We start from the raw sequence: 20,205 nt of genomic DNA, 5'->3' as shown, positions 1-20,205 counted from the left end.
CCCCCGTTAAAGGAGGCATCATATAAGCGCTTTCCAAGCATAGAGCAAGGCCACTTCTAAGGTCACTTATTTCACCTGCAGCTCAGAACCATCTTGTTCTGGTGGCCTGTCTTGCCACTCTGAGGATTTGCCCTTGGAGCGAGTCTCTGCCAATGCATCATCTTCACACTTGACGCCTCAGCCTTGAGCGGCACTTCGGTGTCAGTTCCGTCTCATTCGGAAAAACTTCTCCGATGCACGAGGCAGGCAGACAAGACCGTAAGCTGTTTGGTGTACCTCCGTCCACACGTGACTCGTGAATTTCTGGTAAGCGCTGAAATTCTGGGGTTTTACGTGTTAAAACAACAACACCTGGACATTTCAGGCCTCCGCACTCGCAGCGCTCGGTGACGTCACCGTGCTTTGCCCGACCAAAACTTTTATGCATGCTCAATAGATGGCACAAATCGTAACCTGTTAAACTTTCTGGGCACAATGCATGACCTAACATGCCGAACTTGCAGGAGCAGAAAGTGCCGTTCTTTGTCTTGTGCATTTGTGGACTTGTTTTGAAATCACTTCTGTGCATAAGCCCTGTGTGTTGATGTTTCACACTTGCCTGGAGCTGGTGCTGTGTGCCAATGCGCAGAGGAAATTAAGATGGAGAAGTTCAGTTCTTCTCATTCCCAAGTAAACACAAGTGAAGAGCCCTATGGCAACATGCAGTGCGGCACGACAATGTGGATGTTGCCGAACTATGGATGTTACACAGTTGACAAACCCCAAGGTAGGCAGAATTGTAGATATTGATTAATCCTCCTTAGTGTACAATTTACTAGATACGAAAAAAAAAAGCAATAGGTTTTCACGATCCCTCCATTTAAGCGAGTCAAGTTTCTTGCTACATTCGACGATTCACTAGAACAGCATGGCTTCATTTGTTGATCAGTTGAGCCGGCTTCAGAATTCTTCATTTGTTTGCATGTGTCTTTTCCATCTTGATAACGTGCATGTGTGCAAATGCCACTTCAAACCTGAATATGTGCGAGCAACATCGGCGTACACGGACATTGGTGGGTGGACAATTGAAGCGCCTGTTAAAATAACAAATTGACGCCAGACACTTTGCCAACTATTTTTCTTGACTGTCCAGCATATGTCTCTAGATAAGAAAGTTGTATGTGTGCATGTATGTGTGTGTTTATTTATTTGTATACTCTAAAATAGGTGAACATGTATATGTGCATATTTGTAAATATAAAATTTCATTAGGTGACTGTGAGGTTATAAGTGTAATAAGTGAAGTGAGCAACTACCTAACCTATATTTGTGTAAATTAATAATAAGCTTTTTTTGTTCTTGTCAATCAACACTTTCCGTAACTTTCTTTGGCAACAGTGCATTTTTATTTTTCTTTATTTTTTTAAACTTTTCTTTTTATTTTTGGTGTCAGTCAAACCACCGGTAACTTTTTTCGGCAGTAGTGCATGAGGCCCCCAAACCTGGTACTATTTCAGAAAAACATCTTCCTTTTGATTTCCTGCATTAATGTTCCTTAACAAGTTCACTAGTTACTACCACAAGAGTTGGTGGCATTGTTCAATACGACCCGTCCACAATGCACAAAGAAAACATGCAGCTCTGCCAGTGGCAGCTAGCTCTGTCGGGCCAAATGCATGATGTCACACGGGCAGTGAAGAGGCCTGAAGAAGTCTAGTTGGTGTTGGTTAAATCCATGATCTTATTGTGAGGCACACAGCATAGTGGCTAACTACGGATTAATTTTGATCTCTTGGATTTTTTAACATGCACCGAATGCATCGTAACGAGAGCCTTCCCAAGGTGTATTATCACCTGGGTCAAGGAAGGACTGCAAGGCACTGGGATACTCGTCGCCAAAGTAGGCACCCTCCCGAAGATGACGCAGTGTCTGCAGCACATCCCAGCGCTCCTTTCCGGGCCGCAGCGCCTGCCGGGACACTGAGTGCAGAGGACCCTCGAGCACTTGACGGAGTCCAGTGGGCAGCATCGGGTCACTCTCGTACAGCACCTGCACAGGCCCCAGGTAGTTCCAGCGCCAGTTCCAGGCGACCAACAGACTTACGTGAACAGGTGAATGGTGGGACACGGCTGTGCGTAGCTTGGAGCAGAAGTGGTCGTCACTGAACTGGCCAAGCTGCACAAGAAGAATGGAATACCTCTGGTCAAAAGCAGTGCCTCGTGAATGTTGTCTTAGAACATTTATTATACGTTCCCCCTTACACTGCCATTCAATCAATCATACAAGTATTATAGTGCAATCTCATTATTTCCAACTTCCAAGCGACCAATATTTGGTTTCCATGCAGTTTCTCATGGCGGTTTGCATTGAACATTTTACTAAAGCACCTGCTTGAGGCAGCGAGGTAATCAAAATGGCAATGGCTTTGATCAATGCCATTCTGGACCTGCGACCATGACAAAAAGTCAGGAAAATTGGACGGCAAAGCATTCTGACCTCCAAACACTCTTGTACACCGAGCATATGAGGTAGCTCCGCTGTGGCAATGCTGCGAAAGTGTCCAAATTATAGGGCATGCCAGAAAAATTTATCATTGACTGTAGTTGCATAACCCTAGTGAAAACATTGCATTACCTTTATTACGCAAAAAAAAAAGAACTATTGCGCAATTGGCACAAATGGCGCAGTTGGTCCACCACTGTATTACAATCGTGGATAGCCTGAAGAGAAGCACTTGGAGCTGGCGTCTCAACAGCGTGCTGGCCACGTATGCAGAAGGAGCACGTAAACACCTGCCAACAAAATGGATCTAAGGCACGCACTCAGCGTTGAGGACACCCAGGCCCGAAAGCAGCACTGTGCGAAACAGGAGTTTCTTTGCTACAGAGCGAAACATGGTACACAATGTATAAATGCAATTACAATAATTAATTGAATTACATACAGCCCCATTATTCAATTAACATTAAGCTCTTTCCCTACCCCGCCCACTGGGCATCGTTAGCCTACTATCGATGCTTTGAAATGCCACTTTTGAGACTTTCCCCTCCGCTCACGAACACACTACACCATCATCGGACATTGTGGGGATGTGCGACTCTCACGCGTCCCCTGATATGTTGTTTTCCCGCATAGCTCCGGTCTCCTGTAATCCGGCTTCGACACGTCGCTTGGTGCACGCGGCAGCCTGTATGGTTTAAGCGCAGTACGAGAGATGGCGCGATTGTTGCGCTGCTAACGCCACCTAACGGCAGCGTTACTTAGGCGCGGAAAGGAGAAGGCTCAGGGTCTTTAGGCTCAGGGTCGGCAAGCAGCGCGGACATTCCGCGCGTGCGCTGATCCATGCTTCTGCAAGACCATCTTGCAAGGCCTCGTTTGAAGGCTCCACCATTGGCGTGACCATACGTGCGAACGACCAGGCATTGGTGTCCAGCATGGGGCGAACATATTCGCTCGTTATCCGGTCACGGTGAGTCGGACTTCCGCGATTTGTCACGCGCCCATCAGATTGTTCTAGAGAAACTGGCCACCCTGTATACGCAATGCCTCATAACCTCGAGCGTACCGGAATCTTGGAAGAACGCTAACATAATCCTAATCCATAAGAAAGGGGACGCCAAAGACTTGAAAAATTATAGACCGATCAGCTTACTGTCCGTTGCCTACAAAGTATTTACTAAGGTAATCGCAAATAGAATCAGGAACACCTTAGACTTCTGTCAACCAAAGGACCAGGCAGGATTCCGTAAAGGCTACTCAACAATAGACCATATTGTTCTAGAGAAACTGGCCACCCTGTATACGCAATGCCTCATAACCTCGAGCGTACCGGAATCTTGGAAGAACGCTAACATAATCCTAATCCATAAGAAAGGGGACGCCAAAGACTTGAAAAATTATAGACCGATCAGCTTACTGTCCGTTGCCTACAAAGTATTTACTAAGGTAATCGCAAATAGAATCAGGAACACCTTAGACTTCTGTCAACCAAAGGACCAGGCAGGATTCCGTAAAGGCTACTCAACAATAGACCATATTCACACTATCAATCAAGTGATAGAGAAATGTGCAGAATATAACCAACCCTTATATATAGCTTTCATTGATTACGAGAAAGCGTTTGATTCAGTCGAAACCTCAGCAGTCATGGAGGCATTACGGAATCAGGGTGTAGATGAGCCATATGTAAAAATACTGGAAGATATCTATAGCGGCTCCACAGCCACCGTAGTCCTCCACAAAGAAAGCAACAAAATCCCTATAAAGAAAGGCGTCAGACAGGGAGATACGATATCTCCAATGCTATTCACAGCATGTTTACAGGAGGTATTCAGAGGCCTGGAGTGGGAAGAATTGGGGATAAAAGTTGATGGAGAATACCTTAGCAACTTGCGATTCGCTGATGATATTGCCTTGCTTAGTAACTCAGGAGACCAATTGCAATGCATGCTCACTGACCTGGAGAGGCAAAGCAGAAGGGTGGGTCTGAAAATTAATCTGCAGAAAACTAAAGTACTGTTTAACAGTCTCGGAAGAGAACAGCAGTTTACGATAGGTAGCGAAACACTGGAAGTGGTAAGGGAATACATCTACTTAGGGCAGGTAGTGACCACGGATCCGGATCTTGAGACTGAAATAACCAGAAGAATAAGAATGGGTTGGGGTGCGTTTGGCAGGCATTCTCAAATCATGAACAGTAGGTTGCCACTATCCCTCAAAAGGAAAGTGTACAACAGCTGTGTGTTACCAGTACTCACATATGGGGCAGAAACCTGGAGGCTTACGAAAAGGGTTCTGCTGAAATTGAGAACGACGCAACGAGCTATGGAAAGAAGAATGATGGGTGTAACGTTAAGGGATAAGAAAAGAGCAGATTGGGTGAGGCAACAAACGCGGGTAAACGACATCTTAGTTGAAATTAAGAAAAAGAAATGGGCATGGGCCGGACATGTAATGAGGAGGGAAGATAACCGATGGTCACTAAGAGCTACGGACTGGATTCCAAGAGAAGGGAAGCGTAGCAGGGGGCGGCAGAGAGTTAGGTGGGCAGATGACATGAAGACGTTTGCAGGGACAACATGGCCACAATTAGTACATGACCGGGGTAGTTGGAGAAGTATGGGAGAGGCCTTTGCCCTGCAGTGGGCGTAACTAGGCTGATGATGATGATGATGATCGGCATGTTTTGTAGATAGTAACTCGGCTATGGCTAGTAACTCGGCTAGTAACTCGGAGTATGGGAGAGGCCTTTGCCCTGCAGTGGGCATAACCAGGCTGATGATGATGATGAAGACTGGAGGCATCGGCACCTACATGCAATGGCGTGCGCTGGAGAAATGATGCTGCATGCGCTGTTGCTCTGCATCCGGTGCAGAGTTACGCAGAATCTCGGAAAAGTGATTGTACCTCCGAAAGCAATTGACTGAGAATACTGCGCTACAGCAGCACTGCCACTGCTGGTCTATGCATGCGGCGCACTTTGTACTGTCGGATATGCGGTTCTATATCCTCGAGCGAAGCTTACAAAGTAGGCTAACAGAGTTTTGACAGTAAAGTTTTCTTCTGCGATGCATTACTCATCCGGCTGTCTCTTTTCGCAACAACAAGATTCTCGCAAGAGCAATTCTTTTCACGTTCCCCACAGATTTCATTATTGCAAGGTTCAACTGTCTCTCGACAACACAGGAATGACAGGCTGCTATCCCAACGAAGCCTCGAAGCAAAAGATAAGCCAACAAAATAAGACCTGATGACAAGATGCACCAGCTACAGAACAATGAGATGCAGCCGTAATGCGACACCACGCACCCAAACGCATTACAAGACAAAGAACTACCGGTCTTGACATGCTTCTCGAAAACAACAACGCCAACGCTCTAGCAGACACAGGAGCTGACAGACCGCCCTCATATCCGGACAGCTAAAGGAAACCTTATAACACCGACTGGAATGTGCACAGCAAGAGACAGAGTGCATGACCGAACTTACACTGCGACCTTTGTTAGCCTTGAAGAGTGCTGAAGCGAAGTAATTCTCGGCATGGACTTTCTTAATCAACAAGTCGTAGTCACTGACCTAAAGTAGAAATCGATAATGCTGTCTACTGACTGAGAAATACCGCCGGAGAGAATTTCCAGTCAGCATGCCTTGAGAGTGCTTGAAACCCATGTCAGCATCCCGCCTCGCCCCATCATCATTTTCATCGACACCGAAACACTCACAGATGTAGAAGGCATTATTGAGGGCGACTAACGCGTACTGCTCCACCATGAAATTTGAGTCGCAAGAGAGATCACTCAACTGCACGGAGGAAATGCAAAAGTGATGCCCCCAAACTTCCGCCAGGAGGTCAAGCACATCAACATGGGCACGATGATTGCATACACTGAGGAAATTGTGGAAACCAGCAATGCGTTTATCCTCTCGGATTCTGTTGGATCTGTCTTGGCAGTCAACGTTCAGGAACCAGTCTTCGACCTAAATTCAAGTCTTCCCGTGAGTAAGCAGCAAACGCTTAAAAGTCTGCACCGACCATACAAAGACCGCTTTTCAACTTGATCGTATATTCGACAAACAGCTGCAAAACATCACATGATAACCGAGGAGTGTCCTCGACCACTCCACCACAGCTTTTACTGAGTTTCGATGCGAAAATGTGAAGCTATAAGGCAACAAGTAGAAGAAATGCTGCTTAACGACATCAACCAGCCGTCAAGAAGCCTGTGGGAACCTCCTGTAGTCTTGGTGAAGAAAAGGACAGAACCCTTCGTTTCTGCGTCGATTATCGTCGAATGAACAAGATAACGAAGAAGTACTTAAAGCCCTCCCATGCATAGACGACACATTAGATCGGCTTTGCAATGCTAACTACTTCTCGCCGATGGATCTTAAGTCTGGCTACTGTCTGGCTAAGTCTCGCTAAATAGAAGTCAACGAGAGAGATCGCGAAAAAACTGCCTTCATCAAGCCGGACGGCTTCTACGAGTTCAAGGTCCGGCCAATTGGACTGTGCTCGGCCTCTGCAACGTTCCATCCAGCACATGATGGACACAATGTTAACCGGGTTGAAGTGGCAGACATGTCTCATCTACATCGACGACATCTTCTTCTTCATCAGGAATTTCAGCGATCACCTTAGGCAGCTTGGAACAGTACTAGAGACCATCAAGTCATCAGGGCCCACTCTGAAGCCGGAAAAGTGCCACTTCGATTACGATGAGCTTCTGTTTTTGGGCCACGTCATCAGCAAATCTAGAGTCCGCCATGATCCGCAGAATTCATCTGCGATCGCTAACTTCCCCCAGCCCATCGACAAGGAGGGAGTGCTCAGATTTCTTGGCTTGCTTGCCTATTACAGGCGCTTTGTCAAGAACTTTTCACACATCGCTGAGCCGATGACACACCTAACTACATCTAATGTCAAGTTCAAGTGGGAAATGCTGCAGGCTGACACAGTTCAAGAATTCAAACGCCGCATGCAGTTGCCACCGGTACTTGAGCACTTCGACAAGGACACAGATACAGAAATCCACACTGATGCCAGTAGTCTAGGCCTTGGCGATATCCTAGTCCAGAGGAAAGACGGACTTGAAAGGGTGATCACTTACACTAGCTGATCGCTGTTGAAAGTGGAAGCCAATTATTTTACGATGGGAAAAGAATGCCTTGCCATCCTTTGGGCTACCACAAAATTGCGTCCTTACGTATATGGCAGGCCCTTCAAAGCCGTAAGTGATCACCATGCCTTGTGTTGGCTGGCAAATTTAAAGGACCCTTCAGGACGGCTCGCACGTTGGACTATCAGATGCCAGAAATTTGACATCACCGTCGTCTACAAATCCAGACGCAAGCACTCTGATTCCGACTGTCTATCACACAGCCCCATTGTCCCGCCATCGTAAAATGACAAAGACGACACCTTCCAAGGAGCAATAAGCACGGAAGACTTCGTTGAACAACGAGCAGATTTGGAGCTAAAAGGCATGTCGAATATTTGAAAGGCAACACCGACATTGTCCCTATGGCATTTAGGTGCGGGTTGTCCTCGTTTTATTTGCAAAACGACACCCTCGTAAACAACTTCTAGCCAGTCTATGCAAACTACCTTCTCATTGTGCCCGTAGCATTGCAGCCAGAAATCCTGCATGGCCTGCATGATGATCAGATAGCCGGGCACCTCGGATTTTCCTGTAGGCTCGTAAGGATACAAGAGAGGTGCTGTTGGCCACGCCTGACCGCCAACGTCACCCGTTACGTCAAGACATGCCTAGACTGTCAGTGACGCAAGACACCACTGACAAGGCCAGTGGTATTACTGCAGCCAATTGAGCCTCCTTGCCGACCATTTCAGCAGATTCGGATGGCCTTGCTGTGACCCTTTCCGTCGTCAACATCCAGAAATAAGTTGGTCGTCATGACGACGGACTACCTCACGCGCTTTGCTGAAACGAAAGCTCTGTCGAAAAGTAGTGCAGCCAAAGTGGCGAAATTCTTCGTCAAGACCATCCTGCTTCAACACCCACCCCAGAGGTAATCGCCAACCGAGAAACGGCCTTCACAGCAGAGCTCTCCCAAGCTTTTCTACAATATAGCCACACAAGCCACCTGCCTACCACCCCACCCGCAGACGAATGGTCTTAAGGAGCACCTGAACAAGACCATTGCCAACATTCTGGCAATGTACGTCGACACCAAACACAAAACCTGGGATGCCGTCCTGCCGTACATAACCTTCGCTTACAACATGGTGGTGCAAAAAACAACACAAATCTGTTTAAGCTGGTTTATGGCAGGAACCTGACGACTCTCGATGCCATGCTGACCACACGTCATCGATGAAGAGAGTCTCAACATCGCCGCCTATCTGCAGCGCACCGAAGAAGCCCAACAGCTTGCCCACCTGCGCATCAAGCATCAGCGGAGGAACGACAGCTGGTACTACAATCTCAGACGATGATACCATGTGGGGTACCAGCCCAGCGAACATGTTCTGGTTTGGACCCCAATACGCCGACGAGGTCTTAGTGAGAAACATCTGTGACACTACTTCAGAAACTAAAACATCATCTCATGAATTGGTGCGCTGGACTATGAGGTCGCGCGAGATGGCATGTCGCTATCACAGCAGTGCCACTCAGAACTCCGAAATATTCCATGCTGTGTGTTAAGCTGATCTACCAACGCTAACAAACTTTGGGACTCTGCTCCATTGTTACTTTTTCTTTGCTAAGCATGCTTTTGTTTTTTCGCTCTCCTGTTATGTTTGTAGCATCGGGATGATGCTTTTTAAGAGGGGGGCATTGGCACATGCACTTGTTTATCTTTCTCGGGTGAATTCTTTTTCACCGGCTAACAAAGGCTAAACATTATCGCTCAGCACTGGACATGCATGCATGTATCGGAAGTTTCTCGAATGTTATTGATGGTTCTATCCATTGTCTGTTGTCACCGAACCTGGTGCAATCTTATCGCATGCGCAACGCAAAATCTACATCACTTCCTGGAAGACACGGGGTCACCAGCTGTTACAGTAAAACCTCGTTAAACCGTAGCCGCTTAAACAGTAGTTTCATATTAAAAGTAGTAAGGTCAAATCCCCGACTCAACGGCCATTGAAGTGTGTGGCATCTGGAATGCGAAGAAGTTGCTTGGCAGCACTGCTGCGACCACGAAGAGATGTCAGCTACGAGGTTCGACTTTTCGCCATCGTTGCATCTGTTGCTGCCTAAGTGTTGACTAGCGACAGTGATGAGGATGACACGGAAAGCGATAGCACGAGTGATTCAGGCCCGACGGGGTAGAAGCTGCGCGTTACGTCAGCCTCACAAATGCAACTGTCGTGACGAGAACAGCACCTCTCAATGAAAAAGGCGCCCCGTCACTTCTACAGCACTACCGTGCCTGTGTACAGGAAATATTTAACGCCAACGAGGAATATGCCATGCGAGTGTTTCTCGAGAAGAGGGGGCTGGCTGAAAAGCGAGCTCGCAGCTTCAGTAAGTTTGAGGCCGCAGTTGTCACTGCTAGGCCACTGCGGCATCAAATTAAAATAACTCTTTTGTCGTGCAAAGTGAATAAATACTGCATGTTTTCTTCCCCTTTCATCGCACTCTCTCCGAGTTCCGTTTTGGCAGGTAAGTGGACGATCTCGTGCTATTTCATTTAAGCAGTACTACCGTTTAGTATGTACTTTTGCCGAGCTCCGGCCGACTACGGTTAGCGAGGTTTCACTGTATTCTGGAACCTCTGATGACTGATGTATGAAAGCGAACATGCCTGCCCCGCAGAAGTGATTCCCACTATTGCTGACTGTGTTTGCCGCTATCATTGTGCTTTCAGTGTAACTTGCTTTTGTGGGCACAGGTTCGCCAAATAAAAAGATAGTTTCGTCATTCGCAGTTTTGTAACTGTTTTCTTAATCGTCACTACGACATGACAATATTGGTTGCAGTAGTTCCTGCAGAAAAAAAAAATAAACAATCTGGCGTAACCTACAAAGAACACCTATTTTCCCCACGGTAGGGAAAGGGTTTACACTTCTGCCACGATGCAATGTGCCATGCGAGGCAATGATAATGCTCAACCCTTTCAGAAGTTACGAACAATGACACACAGCAATGCCTCAACCAAACATGTCTCCCTGTAAGTTCTGTGGACTATGCAGACAAACAGCAGTAGTGCACATAAGGTAAGATTTAACATCAACTCACCACTCTCGTATTGGACTAAATGCTGAAGAAATTACACATTCGGCACCAACGTCGCTAATTATTGTCAATCAAAGCAAACAGCACACAAAGCTTCCCTTATATCGATTCCCCCAATACGTGAGATCATTCTTTTTTCTCAAGATGAATATTCGTATCTAATTGCACTTTAATTAGCTAGTGCTATTATTAGATCATGCAGACCAGCATATACTTGTACCCTGTGTAACTAGTTGTGTATACAGCGTAGAATGCCTAAATTGCCATTTTATTCTATCTTGAAAAGTAGCATGTACTTGTATTTGGTGTATACATTATGTAGGGTAAATTGTCTATGTGTAAAGTGCAAAACTGATGTTATACTTGTATAGCTTGATCCTTAACATAATGTGCATTCTTTGTATATGTACATACATATATATAGTGCCCACTTGCTACGTCTCAGTAGAGACTGTTAATATTGTAAATAAATAAATAAATAAATAAATAACTTCTTTAAATTTGAGGGTGCCATCTGATGACGGCTATGGGCCCTAAGCGTGTTCAGCCATGGCTCCTGATTTACAGTGCTGCGCGATGCAATAAGCTGATCTTGGATGCCGTGAGCCATGGCACTACACTGCTGGCACTAACAACCATGCTATTATGACCCAACATTGTTGCAATTTGTTTACATGTGATTACTGACTTGGAATGCTCTGGGGACTTGTGAAATTATTTTTACTGCTTGAACTAAAACCTCAACTTGACAAAATTCGCGATTTAATGAAATTTTTACTACAAGTAAAACTGCATTATACTCTAAGTACAAGGTGCTTCTTTCCGGTTTCCAAAACATAAGGAAAAGTGAAAATACTCACGTGAAACTTGCCTACAGAGGTGTCAACAAAGCAGATGCCAAAGTCCATGCTGGTTGATTCCTGCATGGATGCCAACAAAGACTGCGCTTATTAATCAACATTTGGACTGCATCCATTCAACCCTTGAATCTATAGCCACAGAAATGATACTAACAAGATTGAGTCTACGAAGAAAAAAATGCTCTACATTTAATCTACTACACTTACAGTAACATACTTTTCACCTTCCTCTAAACTTCTTGGACTGAATCCCTTTCTACATTAGCTATGTAGTAAAACCTCCTAAATTCGAAGTCATCAGGACCGCAAAATATCTTTGAATAAACAGGTTTTCTAATTAACTGAACACACAAAGAAATGCAACCCAGGCAAAAAATTTCACTGCAGGAATGCACTAATTTTATTCGGCGATCTTTGGATTACTTAAAGTAATCAGATATGCTGGTTTGCCACATGCTGTATTTCGAGGCTCCAAGGGTCATGCTTTCTAGTTGGCCAAGTAGGTGCAGCAATTGAGAATTTCCACTGTGGCGCTCAACAAAACTGCGGATAACGTTTAGCGATCCGTTAGCTTCCCCGAGAGCGGGTGCTTCGGAGGGCTCGTTTGCGTCGCTGTCGTCGCTGTCATCGCATATGGTCACATCAGCGGTAGCTTCACTCTCCAAGTCTGAGTAGCACATTTGTTAACCATTCAGATAATCGGCGAAGCTGACTGCACTAGATTTGCTATCCTCTGCACAAAGTGCATTGTTGCGGTCGCAATACTCGGCTCCTCCTTCATCAAATGCACATGAATAGTCAGCATCAACATCAATGGTGCTTTGCTTCAAGAAGCCAGCGCGTTCAAAACACCGCATGGTCAATGTGGGTTCCACTTGCTTCAATGCATACACAATAACACATATGGCCTTGAGCAGGTCGATGGAATACTCCTTGCCGTTGCCTTAGCAAAGGAGCATGCACTTGAGCAGGTGGGTGACGGGAAATCTTTCTCTTGTGGTGAATGACACCTTGGTCCATTGGCTGCGAAATTGATGTGGTGTTTGGAGGAAGAAATACCATCCTGATAGCTTTCAGATGTGGGATGTCACCATGCGCCGGGCTATTATCAACAACGAAGAGTACATCCCTGCCTGCAGCCGCGAACTTGCAGTCAAGCTGCCAAACGTAACCTTCAAATGTTGCGCCTGTGACCCAGGCTTTCTTGTTGTGCCGGTAGATAAGCTCAGCCCTTGGCGGCAGCCGTGCATTTTTTAAAGCAGCAAGGCTTCACTCTTTCCAACTACGAGTAGCGGCAGCTTGTGTTTACCGCACATGTTCGTGCCGAACAGAATGGTAATTCTGTCCTTGCGCTGCTTTCGACTCTTGACCGCAGTGCCCTTCCCTGTGAACGTTTTCGTGGGCAGCATCTTGTAAAAAAAAGCTGCCTTTTCAAGGTTGTACACATTGTCTGCACAGTACTTGCTAAGCAACGGAGCCAACGTGTGTTTCTTTCAGTCGTCGACGACGTTCTTGTTTGTGCTGCAGCTCTCGCCATAGATGGCCACGAAGGTCAAATTATTGTGCTCTTTAAAACGGCTGTACCATCCACTGCTACACTTGAACTCTTTGTGCCCAAGTTGTAGAGCCAAGTCGTCGGCATTCTCCCCCAGTATTGCTCCATTGACGGGAAGGTGAGGTGCGTTTGCTTTCTGCAGCCAACGAAGTAAAGCTGATTCCACATCTTGGTACATGGGAGCCCGTACTTGCAACCACTTCGAAGAATATGTCTTGCTGTAGCCCTCTAGTATCTTTGACTTGTTCCTCAATATTGTGGACAACGTCGAGAGAGGCATGCTATGCCTTTCAGTCAACTCTGGTTTGGAACACGTGTTCTTACCCGCTTCATGGATCAAGCAGAACTTCTGCTGCAGCGTTAAGGTCTTATACTTCGGCATCTTCGCTCACTGGCACTTCTGCACAGTTCAGAAAAAAAAAAAAAAAAAAAAACACCATGCTAGCTGCAACACCCCTAACCACCGTACACAAAGAAACGGCGCAGACCGGCGTTGCGCACACACACATCGCCACAGCTGCAGAGAGAGAATGGGCAAACGGCAGCCAGTGGCAGAAGCACGGAACACGTGCTGACGCTGCGAGTGCGAGGAGCTTGCGAAGTGGGGGACAAGAGCACGTGAAAAAAAAAAAACGGTATGCCAACTGCATTGCAGTTAAGCGCGTCTTCTCCTCTGCAGGCGCACATTTCGGCAATGAGCGGTGCGTACTGTGGACTGATTTTTGTGCTAGCAGTACTGCAGTTGGGCGCTTCGTCTATAAATAATTGCGATTGCTACATGGCGTCACCTCGTGGCTAGGAATGGCCATCGTTTCGTCGGGTTTGCGGTGAAATGGGGATCGGGAATTGCTACATAGCAACCCAAATCTTGGAACTAACCGGGTTGGCCTAGGCCGCCAGCTCAAATTATCTGCTCAAGTTTACATCGGAAAATACGAGACCGCAGAAAACCTTCGAATTATCTGGGATTTCAATATAACCGAGTTCGAATTATCGAAGTTTTACTGTATTGTATAATAACTTGCCATCTAAGGCTCATAACTGACAAGAGACAAGGGGGCCCTTTATGCTGTCCTTTGAAGGTAAGCTGTCAAAAAGCTTTTAGTGCCACGGTGGCAACAGAGTGAGACCCCTTTTTACAACTAGAGTTCTCCACAGAATCATCACGACACGACACACCAAATACCAAATTCCCAGATGTAATGAAATGATAAGCGAACATTGGGTGCAGCGGTGGCGTAGAGGTAGAACACCCGCCTCGCGTGCAAGAGGTCCATGGTTCGAATCCCGGTGCCGCGCAATTTTCCACCAGATAAAAAAAGAGAAAAAAATTCGCGTGTCGATAAAATCGCATAAACAGGCCTGGAGTGTGGCCTGATCCCGGTGACCAGAACCGGTAACGCACACCCTCACCAGAGCAGGATTGGCCACCCTGGTGCAGTACTTGGCCACAACCTCCTATATGAACACAACAATCAAACCCCGGCCCTCACTCCCCAGCAGCTGCGATGCAAATGACCACGGCGACGGTCAGACCTGCGACGCAGCAGAGGGTGCTAAGAATCCCTGGCTCCGGACAGGCCGCCATTGGAATATGAACCTGGCAACGTTTAACGCTAGAACGTTATCCAGTGAGGCGAGTCTAGCAGTGCTATTGGAGGAATTAGAGGGCAGTAAATGGGATATAATAGGGCTCAGTGAAGTTAGAAGGCCAAAAGAAGCATATAGAGTGCTAAAATGCGGGCACGTCCTGTGCTACCGGGGCTTAGCGGAGAGATGAGAACTAGGAGTCGGATTCCTGATTGATAAGAATATAGCTGGTAACATACGAAAATTCTATAGCATTAACGAGAGGGTGGCAGGTCTTGTGAAACCTAATAAGAGGTGCAAAATGAAGGTTGTACAGGTCTACGCCCCTACATCCAGTCATGATGACCAGGAAGTCGAAAGCTTCTATGAAGACGTGGAATCGGCGTTGGGTAAAGTCAAAACAAAATACAGTATACTGATGGGCGATTTCAATGCCAGGGTAGGCAAGAAGCAGGCTGGAGACAAGGCAGTGGGGGAATATGGCATAGGCACTAGGAATAACAGGGGAGATTTATTAGTAGAGTTTGCGGAACAGAATAATATGCAGATAATGCACACCTTCTTCCGCAAGCGGGATAGCCGAAAGTGGATGTGGAGGAGCCCCAACGGCGAGACTAGAAATGAAATAGACTTCATACTCTGTGCTAACCCTAGCATTATACAAGATGTGGACGTGCTCAGCAAGGCGCGCTGCAGTGACCATAGCATGGTAAGAACACGAATTAGTCTAGACCTGGGGAGGGAACGGAAGAAACTGGTACATAAGAAGCCGATCAATGAGTTAGCAGTAAGAGGGAAAATAGAGGAATTCCAGATCAAGCTACAGAACCAGTATTTGGCTTTAACTCGGGAAGAGGACCTTAGTGTTGAAGCAATGAACGACAATCTTGCGGGCATCATTAAGGAGTGTGCAATAGAAGTCGGTGGTAACTCCGTTAGACAGGATAGCAGTAAGCTACCGCAGGAGACGAAAGATCTGATCAAGAAACGCCATTGTATAAAAGCCTCTAACCCTACAGCTAGAATAGAACTGGCAGAACTTTCGAAGTTAATCAACAAGCGTAAGACAGCAAACATAAGGAAGTATAATATGAATAGAATTGAACATGCTCTCAGGAACGAAGGAAGCCTAAAAGCAGTAAAGAAGAAACATGGAACTGGCAAGAATGAGATGTATGCGTTAAGAGACAAAGCCGGCAATATCACTACTAATATGGATGAGATAGTTCAAGTGGCTGAGGAGTTCTATAGAGATTTATACAGTACCAGTGGCACCCACGACGATAATGGAAGAGAGAATAGTCTAGAGGAATTCGAAATCCCACAGGTAAAGCCCAAAGAAGTAAAGAAAGCCTTGGGAGCTATGCAAAGGGGAAGGCAGCTGGGGAGGATCAGGTAACAGCAGATTTGTTGAAGGATGGTGGGCAGATTGTTCTAGAGAAACTGGCCACCCTGTATACGCAGTGCCTCATGACTTCGAGCGTACCGGAATCTTGGAAAAACGCTAATCCTAATCCTAATCCTAATCCATAAGAAAGGGGACGCCAAAGACTAAAAATTATAGACCGATCAGCTTACTGTCCGTTGCCTACAAAGTATTTACTAAGGTAATTGCAAATAGAATCAGGAACACCTTAGACTTCCGTCAAACAAAGGACAAGGCAGGATTCCGTAAAGGCTACTCAACAATAGACCATATTCACACTATCAATCATGTGATAGAAAAATGCGCGGAATATAACCAACCCTTATATATAGGTTTCATTGATTACGAGAAAGCGTTTGATTCTGTCGAAACCTCAGCAGTCATGGAGGCATTACGGAACCAGGGTGTAGTCGAGCCGTATGTAAAAATACTGAAAGATATCTATAGCGGCACCACAGCCACCGTAGTCCTCCATAAAGAAAGCAACAAAATCCCCATAAAGAAAGGCGTCAGGCAGGGAGATACGATCTCTCCAATGCTATTCACAGCGTGTTTACAGGAGGTATTCAGAGGCCTGGATTGGGAAGAATTGGGGATAAGAGTTAATGGAGAATACCGTAGTAACTTCAGATTCGCTGATGATATTGCCTTGCTTAGTAACTCAGGGGACCAACTGCAATGCATGCTCACTGACCTGGAGAGGCAAAGCCGAAGGGTGGGTCTAAAAATTAATAAGCAGAAAACTAAAGTAATGTTTAACAGTCCCGGAAGACAACAGCAGTTTACGATAGGTAGCGAGGCACTGGAAGTGGTAAGAGAATACATCTACTTCGGGCAGGTAGTGACCATAGATTCGGATCATGAGACTGAAATAATCAGAAGAATAAGAATGGGCTGGGGTGCGTTTGGCAGGCCTTCTCAGATCATGAACAGCAGGTTGCCATTATCCCTCAAGAGAAAAGTGTATAACAGCTGTGTCTTACCGGTACTCACATACGGGGCAGAAACCTGGAGGCTTACAAAAAGGGTTCTACTTAAATTGAGGACGACGCAACGAGCTATGGAAAGAAGAATGATTGGTGTAACGTTAAGGGATAAGAAAAGAGCAGATTGGGTGAGGGAACAAACGCGAGTTAATGACATCTTAGTTTAAATCAAGAAAAAGAAATGGCCATGGGCAGGACATGTAATGAGGTGGGAAGATAACTTGTGGTCATTAAGGGTTACGGACTGGATTCCAGGGAAGGGAAGCGTAGCAGGGGGCGGCAGAAAGTTAAATGGGCGGATGAGATTAAGAAGTTTGCAGGTACGACATGGCCACAATTAGTACATGACCGGGGTAGTTGGAGAAGTATGGGAGAGGCCTTTGGCCTGCAGTGGGCGTAACCAGGCTGATGATGATGATGATGAGCACGAGATACCACATCAATTTTCAACATTTAATAAAACAACACATTCTCAAAAGCAGATTAGCCAAGCCATCATTTCCCAACATCTTGGAGGGAGCATTCATACTAACAGGCATGGCCATCTCGTCACTGCTTTCATACCCTGCTATAAAGTGGAAAAATCTGTGAAGGCGCAAGTATACCAAGAAATTGAGAGTGCAAATGCAGGCAATTCAATCCACTTTAGGCTTTCTTTGGATGTGCACTGTGTGAAAATTATTGTGACAGCTATTGTATAGTTCACAACTAGAATATGCTTCATTAATATGGGACCCTGGTTTTAAGAGTTTGATCGACCTACTGGAGATGGTACAAGACAAATCAGCGTGGTTTATTCTCTCTGACTTTTGGCGTACATCAAGCGTAACCACTATGAAGACCACCCTTGGCCTAACTTCACTTGCATCATGATGCAAATTTGTGCACCTGTGCCTTTCTCACAAAATATTTCCACATGAGTCTATTTGCTACAAGTTACTTCTTCCCCCTTCATATATTTCACACTGCACAGATCCCATACATATGGTAGGCATTTCTACATGCCAAACTAAAGCATTTTCAAATTCTTTTATTCCTCGCACGTCATATGACTGGAACCACCTTCCTTCCTCAATTGCCACAATTCCTGACCCTGTATTGTTTCGGACTGCTGTTACCGCTTCTATTGAATGGTATATTGTGTTGATCACTTAATCTAACTTATCTATGTTTCAGTAATTTATTGTTCTCTGCTGTTTGTATTTTCAGTGTTGTGATGTATTACCCACTCCCCTCTGTAATGCTTTGCCCTGATGGTAAAATAAATAAATTTAAAAAATATGGACACTCAAAGCAAATTTTCGCCGCTGCCATCGGCATTGCTTTGAGGATACACACATATTTGGCTACAAATATGTGAGGCTAGACCACGGAGCAAGAAATATTTAGGAGTGGAAACTCCGCTGTTTGCGGCGACCAGTAAAGGTCACAAGCCCGCGGATATGTTTTCATGCTGGCGGCACCTGGCGGCATGGGAAGAAATTACCGCCGTTTCGGTTGCCAGGGCAACCGGTTGAGCGTGTTGCTCCCGTTCGGCCGCGCGCGCCTGACTTCTACCACGGAGTGGCCGGAGCTGCCGGAGCCGCCGAGCCGCCTGCCGGGCGCTGCTTTTTTTTTTTTTTTTTTCCGCTGCGGCTTCTACGACGCGCCGCATGGTGCCGCCACTGTATACGGTAGCGTCGGCGCATGCAACAATTGTGACTTTATCTGATCGCCCGCGCCCGCTCGCGCTGACGGGAGTTTCACCTCCTATATGTCTTACTCCGTGGGCTAGACATATATGCCATACCATGCTTGAAAAAGACAAGTCCACTTGTTGAAAGATTAGCTCCCGCTCTTACCTCGTTCTCGTTTTGCTCATCGTCTTGAATTTCCATCTCCCACCTTCCCCGTGTTTTCCATGCCATGTTATATGTCATTCTGTATACACGGGTCATACTGCTACACTATTCCATCACTCAAGTAGCACACACCATGGCTTTCATTCTTGACTAAATTGGCTTCTGTGGCCAAGTTCCACAGAAGTCTATGCATAAAAAATCCCGTTAATTCGAATGCAAGAAGGTTCCGCCACGGATAATTCGAACTACGGCCACTGTGCCGGCGGCTTGGCGCCTAGCACACGGCCAGACAAGCGCACCTACTGCCTACACACAAGGCTGCGTCACCTCCGGAACGGAGAGAACGGCGAGAGAAGGCAAAATGAGGAAAAATCTAACCGGCGCGGAGTCGGCCAGAAGGCAGCGGCGGCTGCCTCCTTTCCGTTCTATGTGACCTCAGAGACTTCTTGCCCATCGTGAATCTCGGAGGCTTTGCAAATCTTGTGTAGCTGCTAATGTTGTGCGGCAGATGGCACGGCAAGCACCAAAACACAGGGAATCAAGTGCGACGCAGCTGCGCTTGCAATCAAGCACCGACGAATCGGGGCCTTCGCCACCTTCACATGTTCGGCGTCTTTGTCTCGGCAGTCTTCATCGGTTGTGCACGCCTGTTTTCCGCTTAGGAGGTACCAGCCATAGCGATTTTTGTGATGGTGTTAAGCCTCGGCTAATGTTAGTTTCGGTGGACATCGGTGGTGTGGCACAGTCGGACCCAGAGCTGCAATTTGAAGATGGTGTGTGCACGCGGCACATGCCATCACTGCGCCAAAACACTGCAAGAGAAGAGTGATATCCTGCGGGAAGTGGATGCTGGACTCTTGTGTAAGCAAGAAATTGCGAAGAAGCATGCAATACCGAAAAGCATGCTATCTACTTACATAAAGAATAAGAGGGTTATTGAAGATGCCTAGGCGGCAGAAGTAGCCAACGAAAGGAAGAGGTTGCAGCTCGCAAAGTATCCCAACCTTGAGAAAGCGCTACTGCTTTGGATAAAGGACAAGAGCGCTCAGGATATTCGACTGAGTGGCCCCGTGATACTGGCGAAGGCAGCAGACTTCGCCCTGCAGCTGGGTTACGACTTTGCTGCTTCAGATGGCTGGCCACACCATTTCCGCGAGCGTCACGACCTTGTTTTCCGTGCTGTGTCGGGAGAAGCAAAGGCCGTTAACGTTGAAACGTGTGAAGCTTGGCGCTCCGAGGTGTTGCAAGGCCACATGGAGAA

General features: G+C 46.5%; 1 protein-coding gene across 1 annotated transcript in view; it reads right to left on the bottom strand.

Moving 5' to 3' along the window:
* Nucleotides 1-20,205, bottom strand: part of LOC126538462 (DNA mismatch repair protein Msh6-like) — a 463,753-nt gene that overhangs the window by 253,798 nt on the left and 189,750 nt on the right. The window contains exons 13-15 of the mRNA XM_050185304.3: nt 11,547-11,606; nt 2,084-2,155; nt 1,834-2,029 (exon numbers count right to left, since the gene is read on the bottom strand). Of these exons, the coding sequence (XP_050041261.2) occupies nt 1,834-2,029; nt 2,084-2,155; nt 11,547-11,606 (328 nt within the window). The remainder of the gene's footprint in view (nt 1-1,833; nt 2,030-2,083; nt 2,156-11,546; nt 11,607-20,205) is intronic.

The sequence above is a fragment of the Dermacentor andersoni genome, chromosome 4 (assembly GCF_023375885.2).
Source record: "Dermacentor andersoni chromosome 4, qqDerAnde1_hic_scaffold, whole genome shotgun sequence".
In the NCBI taxonomy this organism is placed as follows: Eukaryota; Metazoa; Arthropoda; class Arachnida; order Ixodida; family Ixodidae; genus Dermacentor; species Dermacentor andersoni.
Note: the sequence above shows the minus strand (reverse complement) of the source record. Positions and strands in the feature narration are given on the sequence as shown.